A 9,107-nucleotide genomic window follows, 5' to 3' on the forward strand; every position below is an offset into this window, starting at 1 on the left:
CCCAGACAAAGGTCATGTTCTTCATTAAGATGATAAAGTTTCTAAGTTAAAGCTCAGTCATGTTGACTTCTCCTTCTCGAGCTATTATGTAACTTTTTATTTACCCAATGATCAACCATTGTTTGCAGTGTTTGAGATCTCTTTCAAATTCTCAGAGCCAGCCTTTTCTTCCTCCAGTGTAAACTGAATGTCAGGCATATGTTAAAGAAACTTCAGAAATTATAATGCATTGATTACTAAAGGATAGGCTTCCCAGGTGGCACAGTGGTAAAGAATCTGCCTGCCAATGCAGGAGAAACAAGAGACTCCAGTTCAATCCCAGAGTCAGGAAGATCCCCTAGAGGAAGAAATGGCAACCCACTCCAGTACTGTTGCCTGGAGAATCCCATGGATGGAGGAACCTGGTGGGCTACAGTCCACAGGGTCATAGCGTCCAACATGACTGAGCAACCAAGCACGCGCGCGTGCACACACTGAGGGATAGGATGAGAACCCTGCTTTCTTTCTGAGAATAAAAAATACAACTAAATGTATGTCTGTTAGAGTGAAGGACTGAAAAGTTGTGGGTTTGGTTTTTGTTTTGTTTTCTTTCCAACCAGTTGAAAGCTTTTTTTAAAAAAGAAAAACAAGTGTTAAGAGGCAGTTCAGGCTGATGAATAGGGTCATGAGTGAGAAGCTAAGATTCTAATTCCAGCCACGGAATATTGAGAAAACATCATTCTAACCATTCTTCAGTTTGTTCTCCTTTAAGGCGGGAGCCTGGCGTGCTGCGATTCATGGGGTCGCAAAGAGTCGGACACGACTGAGCGACTGAACTAAACTGAACCTTCGCATGATCTGGTGGCAATAAAAAATTAAAGTGGTTCATGCAAAGCTTAATTGTTTGCTAAAAGGATTCCTGGAAGACCTAGACGGTTCAGTTTAGTATTAGCACAGTCAGATTTAAATATCCCTCCCTTTGACTTTCAAAACAGAAAAAGAAGCAGGAAGATGTGTTCCCACAAAAGCTATTGCAAAGCAGTTTCCCATTCCCAGAACCTGCAGGGAGAGAAGCAGCTCTGCAAGGTGAAGACGTGAGTTTGTACAATTTTCCAACGTCGGCTCTACAGTTTCTCTTGATTTGATAAGGGATCAAACAGAGGGGTGTGTCCCCTCCAAGAGCTACCCTTCTTGACAAATTGGTCTCTGACAATACCTTCCAGAAACTTAGAAAACTTCCAGAATGAAAAGAGCACAAGGTGGGTCGCATTCAACTTAAATGCTTTTATTGACAATGTCTTTGAACAATAAGCAAACAATGCTTAAATTTTTCATTCAAGTTCACTTTCCACATGTCAAAAGACCTCAAGGTAGAAAAAAATAAAATAAAAATATAAATATCTGAGAATCCATCTTAATAAATAAATTAAAAACACAATAAAACGTTTTCATGGAAAACTGTTAATGTCAGAACATTCAGACCACCTCAACAATGCATGATCAGTAACGTTACAATGAACATCGATGTTGAAGAAAAAACTACAGTACATGGATATAGCTATTTATTTCTATCTACTAGAAAATAAAGTCATATTTTTTCTTAATTTAATATTGGTCATTGCTAATCAGAACACACTATTGCCAGGAACACAGTAGTTATTGTTAAAATCAGCTGCACTAGATACAATTTGAAAATATCCAGCACCAGGTTAATTCCAATAACGAACCCAATAGATTAGTTAATGCTATGAGAAGACTAAAGAGAAAGAGAAAAGAGACGCAGACCCAGGCCTGGCTCCACATGCTACTAACTACCAGCTCTCAGATGTGTCACTGGGAACAATACACACTCCATGCGTTTTGCTACATCTCCAGAAGAGGTAAGGACTTGAGTCCACACGGGGATGCTCGCTTGCAAGTCCTTGAGGCCCACAGCCTGGTGTGTTTCACGCACAGATAAGGTCCTCCCTAGGTCTATGGGAACCCTCGAGGGAAGACGTGTTTCTCCTCTCTGTAATGCGCCAACTCAGGCAGTGGCCACGTGCACGCCCACTGCCTCCCCTCTCTGCCCACTCACAGGGCCAGCAGCGTGGGTGAGCTGAGCGAGTCAGAGGAAGGCTCGTTGCTGCTGCTGCCCTTGCGGTGGGCAGCCGCACAGCTGGGGAAGGAGTCAGCCTCAGGGTAGGTGAAGACGAAGGAAGACGTGTAAGTAGTGCAGCTGGGAGTACAGGTGACCACCGGGGTGCACAGGGGCTCCAGCTCCGTGGCCATAGGCCCCATCCCCAGGGAGCCACCATGCAGGGGCTCCCAGTCTGCTGCATAGAAGGAACCAGACAGGTCCATGTCTGGCACAGAGCGGGCGGTCTCCGAGCCGCTGGGCCTGGATGATGCTGGGAACATGTAGTCATCAAAGGGCTCAGCCTTCAGCTCCATGCTGCCGACGCTCTTGACGGGCTCCACTGAGGGCTTGGGCTCAGGGTCATTGAGGAGTGGCAGGGTGAAGGCCTCCTCAGATTCAGGGGTGGCAGCCTCAGGCAGGCCCCCACTCAGATCAAGAGAAGCCACAGACATCTCTTCTGGGAAGCCCAGGTCATCGGGGATCTTGCAGGCAGGTCGGTGAGCCGCTAGGATGAACTCGAGTTTTTCCTTCTCCTTCAGCAGATTGGCAATCTCTGTCTGCAAAGCCGACTTCTCATCTTCTAGTTGGTCTGTCTCCTGGAAGGAGAGAGCAAAGGAAAGCATAAGAGACGGTCTGACTCAAGAACACAGATCTCTTACTTCTGGTCTCCAAGTTTCCCCTTAAGTTTTAAAAAGAAGTGACCCATGGGTTCTACCTACCGCTTGGAGGGTGTCAGTCAGCTCCCTCCTCCGGTTCCGGCATTTGGCTGCAGCCATCTTATTCCTTTCCCTTCGGATTCGCCTTTTCTCTTCTTCTTCTGGGGACAACTGGGGAGGGAAAAAAAGAGCAGCATTCAGTAACAGTGTCTGCCATCAGCTTCATTCACCCACCCCTGGGAAACCAGCTCCTGCAGCTTCCTAGTTCCTGGCATCTCTTCTGTGAAGCCATTTCTAACCTGCAGTTGCAAGCTGGGTGTGACTTGCATTTAAAATAAGAATCTCAGCAAGAGCCAAAGAAGAGCCCAGACTAAAAGCACAAGATGGAAACCTATTAGGGAAGAAACTATACATCACGGCATTTCTTAGGGTGAGACTATCAGAGCCTGACTAGGATGGAAAGGGCTTGGAGCCAGGGTTTCCCATTTGGGGTGTCCAGTCAATGCATCACTGGCTTCACTCTGACCCCTATGTTGCCCATCTCCACAATGTCGATCCCTGCCTCCCCCTCAGAAGGTGCCAAGAACTCTCACCTGTTCTACCTTGCCCCTCCGGCCAATGCTCTGAGCTCTGCCTCCTGTCATGGTTTTCATGACTCCAGCCCTGGAGTAAGCCCCAGCTGAGGGAGTAGGGACTCCATAGGGGTGGGGGGCTCTGGTCTGGGACGGGGCCACGGAGGAGACTAGGGTGGGCTGTACTAGCCATTGTAGGTCCGGGCTGGTCGAGATGGCAGTCACTGTTGGGATGAAGTTGGCACTGGAGACGGCCAGATCGGTGCAGTAGTCCTAGAATGAAAGAGGAGGAAACTGACGTGAGCGAGCAGGTGGGAATGAGCAGAGTTCCCAGTGCCGCATGCAGCAAGGAAAGAGGCAGGAGAAGCCCTCCGGCAATGGACAGCTCGCGTCTTTATACACGCCCGCCATCGGAAATGAAAGGTCTCCCCACTTTATTCCCAAGAATTCCGCAGCGCAGTGCCTTTCTCCTCCATCCTGCTGCTGCGTTCCCGTTATCCCTTCAGCATCACTCTCTTGAAAGGGGGTTTGTTATAAATATCTCTGACGTCTGCGCTGACGCAGGCGCCGCTCCGGAGTCTCCTGAATGAACTCGCTTTTTATCAATGAAACTGCCTTACACACCCGCCTGCTTCACCCTCCTCCCCTACCCCTCCTTTCCTGCTCCAGGCTGCTAGGGGAGGGGTGGCGGGGGCTCGGAATGGCCGCTTTTGGCCGCCTCCCCCCGGAGGCGCCAGGCTCTACTTCGCTAGTCTTTTGCTTTGGGACACTTTGGCCCCAGCTAATGTCAGAGATCAGTCAGCGAGCGCGCGCCGGGGGGCACAGCTCAGAAAGAGCCTGCCGCGGGAAATAAAAAGCAATTCTGATGACAAGCTCGCGGGCCGCTCCGAACAAAGTTCGGAAAAGCTCCCGAGTGAGGGCCGCTCCGGGCCGGGGCTAGGCTCCCTCCCTGCCCCCAGCGAAAGGAGTCCCGGACTCGTCTTCCCGAGCATCTCTCCCCGGTGATTCCTCTCCGGTGACCCCTCCACCCCGGGGCCCCGCAGCGGCGCGGAGCCAGCCTCACCTGCGCATTGACGGGAGAACCCATGCTGGAGAAGGAGTCGGCCGGTGAGTGGTAGTAGGAGAGACTGTCCCCGGCCGGGGAGGCGCTGCTGCAGCGGGAGGAGGATGCCTCGTAGTCGGCGTTGAAGCCAGAGAACATCATGATCGCGAGCAGTCAAAGCCGGGCGAGGGGCGCAGGGGCGGAGGCAGGTGCGAGCTGCCGGGCAGAGCTGGGTAGGTGTGCGCGGTCGCTCGCTCGCTCGCTCGCTGCGCCGCCGGCTCTGTGTCAGCTCCTTAAGCTTGCTCGCTGCAGATGCGGTTGGAGTACTAGGCGCCGCAGCCACCGCTTTTATAACAGCATTTTATGAATGAGCCCAATACGTCACTGGGCGCAACCATTGCGGCTCCCGAGGGGTGGCGCACGGGCCCGGCTACTTCTAGGGTCCCCATTTGCCGCCTCCGCCGCCCTCGCAGCGCCCCCAGTTCCCCGCGCTGTCAAGTTTCTTGATCTTGTCGGCCTGTCTCCCCCTGGTTCCTGGGGTCGCGTGGAGCCGCAGAGGTGAAGGGCCGCGGGGATGGATCCCCCCACGACTGCAGCGGACAGCCGTGGAAACCTGCTGACGCAGATGTCCTAATATGGACATCCTGTGTAAAGAGGAGGGAGGGATTGACGGGAACTGCTCCCGGGCTGCAGCCAACACCGAGGGTGCAGCGCCGGGGGGGAGGCGGGGGCCGCGGCCGGGGGGAGGGGTGGCGGAGAAGGCGAGCGAACATTCGCACCTGGTTCAATGCGGACCCTTGTTCCGGGGCTGGGGGAGATGGGGTTGGCGGGGAGGTGGGGCGCCCTTTTACTTCTTTACGGAAACCTGGGAAAGAGTTCTAAGGCTCAGGTTATAGGCGACACAGGTACACACAGCCAAGCAGGTTAAGCTTCGGCCCCCGAAGGAATGCGCCTCTACCCTCACTCCCCATTCTAGCCCTAATTCAGTGCAAGCTCTGGAAACGGACCCTCACCCCCTCACTTCAAGCTCCCCGGACTCCAGCATTATTAGGATTGTTCCTGCGGTTTGGAAGGATCCAAAATAAGACAATACGATAACCTACTTTATCTACGATGCTGGGTACTTTTTATTCTATATGTTTTGTTTGTTTGTTTTGCTTTTAAGGGGATAGGCGCTTTGTTTTTGCTGTGTGTGTGTGTTTCTTGGCAGTATATGAGATGTTACTGTTGCTGTCAAACCCCTGAGAAACTAGCCAATAAACAGCGTGCAGAATCTCTCAACAAGGATGTCTGAAGGATTCGTTTGCCTGGTTCTGAGCTCGGGCCCCGGGGCGTGGGGTAGGGGGGTGGTGTTCTGTGGACAAGGTCGTCAGTTCGGAGCACCGGATGGAGCGAGCACTTGGGGCAGCACAAGTCCCTGCTGGGGAGGTGGGGGTGGTTCGGCGCCCCAGGAAGCTGGTTATCGGGAGCCCGAAGCCGGTGATTTTCCAGCGCGGACTTGGAAGGAGGGAGGGGGGTTGGACCGGGGGCGCCTGGAAGGACCGTGCCCAGCAGCGCCCAGGCCGGAATCTTCGGCAGCTGGGACCTCAGGCACCGCTCGGTGGCCTGGAAAACAGGCCTTCGGGGTGTGGGGGCGGGGTCAAGGTGCTCTGGAGTACGCTGAGCCGCCCCAGACGCCCCTAGCCTCCTGCTCAGATGCAAAGGACAGCCGGGGTCACACTGCCCCCGGCTCAATCTCTGCGCGCCAGCCACCTCCGGGACGCAAAGTCGCAGGTCCCCGCAGAGACACAGGTCCCTGTGTCCCTTCCCCCACTCTGCGGACCGGGGTTGGGGGTTGGGCACGATGGGCACCTGGAGAGGGGCGAGGCGGGATGAGGGCAGCGGGCGGATCCTTCGGGACTCGCGGGGAGCGGGACAGCCGACCTGCCTCCAGCCGCCGCACCCCGGAGCCAGGCGATCCTGCTATAGATAGTAACAGGGAAGCGGCTGTTTACAGCAACACTGCGCCGCCAGGGCCGTCTCCAGGCGACGCCGCGCGGCCGGGCGCGCCGTCGGCCTGGCTAGGCCGCTCTCCCTCCTTGCTCCCCCGGGGGCCTCGGCCTCCCCGGCCGGACTGCGGCCACTCCCGCCGCCTGACCTCATCTGTGGGGTACGGGGGCTGAGTGCGGCTTGGGCTAGCGGCTGGACGCTAACCTCCATTCTTAGAGATGCGAACCGGGTGAGAGCTCCTAGGGCAGGGAGGCGGAGATTCGTGGAACTGGGCCACTTGCTATTTTTGCATTCCCTGTCACAAGTAGAGGTGAAAACAGAGTTTCATCATTGTATGTCACTGGTTTATGTTGGTGGGAATTTGGGCGCTTTTTTTTTTCTCTCACCTAAAAAAAGGCGGGGGAGAGAAAAGGAAAAACACATAATACATAAACATAGACTTGGAGCTGCTCTGAATCCTCAAGCAATTCTGCTGCATTCCATTCCCCTCGTTCTATGGTTTGCCGGGCTGCTTCATTGTCCTTGATTAAAAAAAAAAAAAAGTTAAGATGGCAAATCCATCTCTCTTATTATTAGCTTTGGGCAAAATAGGTCAAGCTTTGAATTCCTGGGTCTGGCCTTCCCTTCCCTTCATAACTGGCTCTCAGGCCACTTAAGAGAAAACCTAGAATGACTTCCTTTACTTCCCCTTAGAGTTTTGAAGCAGCTCAGGCCAACACCTAAAGGATGTGTCAAGATTTTATATCCAGGATTTATGCATATATCATTTATTCTGCCCTTGCCAACAAAAAAGGAAAAAGGTCTTTGGATAAGGTCTTTGGATAAGCCTGTCTCCTCCACAGGAGGAGGCTTAACTCTTTCTTTCCTGGCACCATTATGGCTACAGAGCTGGAGACTTAATAAATCCATCCTCTAAGAAAGACAGACCATGCATTCACTCATTCTTTTATTTATTTAACAAAGAACTTACTTATTGGGGCTTCCCAGGTGGCTCAGTGGTAAGGAATCCACCTGCTAATGCAGGAGGCACAAGAGACGCAGGTTCAATCCCCGGTTGGGGAATATCGTCTGGAGGAGGAAATGGCAGCCACTTCAGTATTATTGCCTGGAAAATGCCATGGACAGAGCAGCCTGGCAGGCCACAGTCCATGGGGTCACAAAGAGGTGGACACAACTGAATGACTGAGCATGCATGTGATTACTTATTGAGAGCCTTCTATGGCCTGGCACTTGCTAGGGGCTGGTACTTACTCTAATGAAGACAATGGACCTGCCCCTACTGTCAGAGAGATTCCAGCCTTACGGACCAACAAGTCATTAGAGAATTGCAGGACAGCAGTAAGTGGTTTGACAGAGGTAATAACAGGGTGGTCCAGTGGCTAAGACTCCAAGCTCCCAATGCAGGGGGCCCAGGTTTGATCCTTAGTCAAGGAAATAGATCCCATATCTCACTAAGACCCAGTATAGCCAAATAAATGAATATTTAAAAAATAAGAGAGTGCTATGAAACACAGAAGAGAATGTGGGGACAGGTATCAGAAGAAGTGATTGCAGTACAGAGACGGGATCTGGATCCATTGTCCTCTGGGATATAACATGATAAAGGGGCCAGAGCATCATCTGGGAAGTAAAAGCAGGTGCTCGACCTAAAGCAGTAGTATCAGATAATATAATCTCAGACCTCCTCTCCTGCCCCACTAATATCTGAACCTGCAATCATTCTAACATACTCTCACATCTCAATCTACTCATGGTACCCATTTCAGGACAGCCAAAATCACATTTTTAATATGGAGCTCACATGATGTAGCCTTAAAATAAAGGGAAATCAGACCCAATCTGTGAAATTATGTTTGCCACTGGCCAAGGTCAGGATAACTTTGAGACAGATGTGTGTGTGTGTGTGCCTCTGTGAGTTCAGTGCTGCCTTCCAACAGGGCAAGGCTTCCATGTTCTGGACAAGTCTGAGCATGGAAAACCAAAACTTACATAGTTTGTGATTATCTATGCATTGAGTTCCTGCTACCTGAGGATCCAAAAGTGAACAGGAGGGTAGATTCTCATATTTGATTTTAACCTAGATTAAAAACAAATTCATTCTTTGTCAGCAGTTGCTTCTTATCAGATGGAGACTCTTCCTATTTTGCACTTCTCTGGCATTTAAGAGGCCTGACCCATAGCAAGCTTTTGTTCACCACTCTGGAGGTCAGTGCACATTGTTTAGCCTGGTGTTATTGCAACACTAAGTGAAAGGCTACTGTCTGTGCCGCCTACGTAAATGCTGCCGCACACAACCCATCCTCAGCATGCAGAAGTAGTTATTTATTTGGGGAAGTGTGGTCTATCGGTGAAGGGTTGTGGGCAGAGCACGGGACTAGAAGTCAGGAAGATGCGTATAGCAAATTCATCTCCTTCAGGGACTTGGGGGAAGTCGCTTCTAAGACTTGTTTAGCATCTGCCTACTTTTGGCCTTTGTCTTTTTCATATACAAATATCCACTTAACACCTACCCCAACGCCTAGCCCATAGTAGGTGTTTAATAAAATCTATTCAATGGCACCCCACTCCAGTACTCTTGCCTGGAAAGTCCCATGGATGGAGGAGCCTGGTGGGCTATAGTCCATGGGGTCGCTAAGAGTCGGACACGACTGAGTGACTTCCCTTTCACTTTTCACTTTCATGCATTGGAGAAGGAAATGGCAACCCACTCCAGTGTTCTTGCCTGGAGAATCCCAGGGACAGGGGAGCCT

General features: G+C 51.7%; 1 protein-coding gene across 1 annotated transcript; it reads right to left on the reverse strand.

Moving 5' to 3' along the window:
- Positions 1 to 1,243: 1,243 nt before the first annotated feature.
- FOS (Fos proto-oncogene, AP-1 transcription factor subunit) lies at positions 1,244 to 4,695 on the reverse strand. The gene is made up of 4 exons (XM_005900989.3): positions 4,390 to 4,695; positions 3,348 to 3,599; positions 2,818 to 2,925; positions 1,244 to 2,694 (listed from the first exon to the last, which is right to left on the reverse strand). The coding sequence occupies exons 1-4, from the start codon at positions 4,528 to 4,530 to the stop codon at positions 2,053 to 2,055; spliced, it is 1,143 nt and encodes a 380-aa protein (XP_005901051.2). The 5' UTR covers positions 4,531 to 4,695; the 3' UTR covers positions 1,244 to 2,052.
- Positions 4,696 to 9,107: the final 4,412 nt, after the last annotated feature.

The sequence above is a fragment of the Bos mutus genome, chromosome 10 (genome assembly GCF_027580195.1).
Source record: "Bos mutus isolate GX-2022 chromosome 10, NWIPB_WYAK_1.1, whole genome shotgun sequence".
Taxonomy (NCBI): Eukaryota; Metazoa; Chordata; class Mammalia; order Artiodactyla; family Bovidae; genus Bos; species Bos mutus.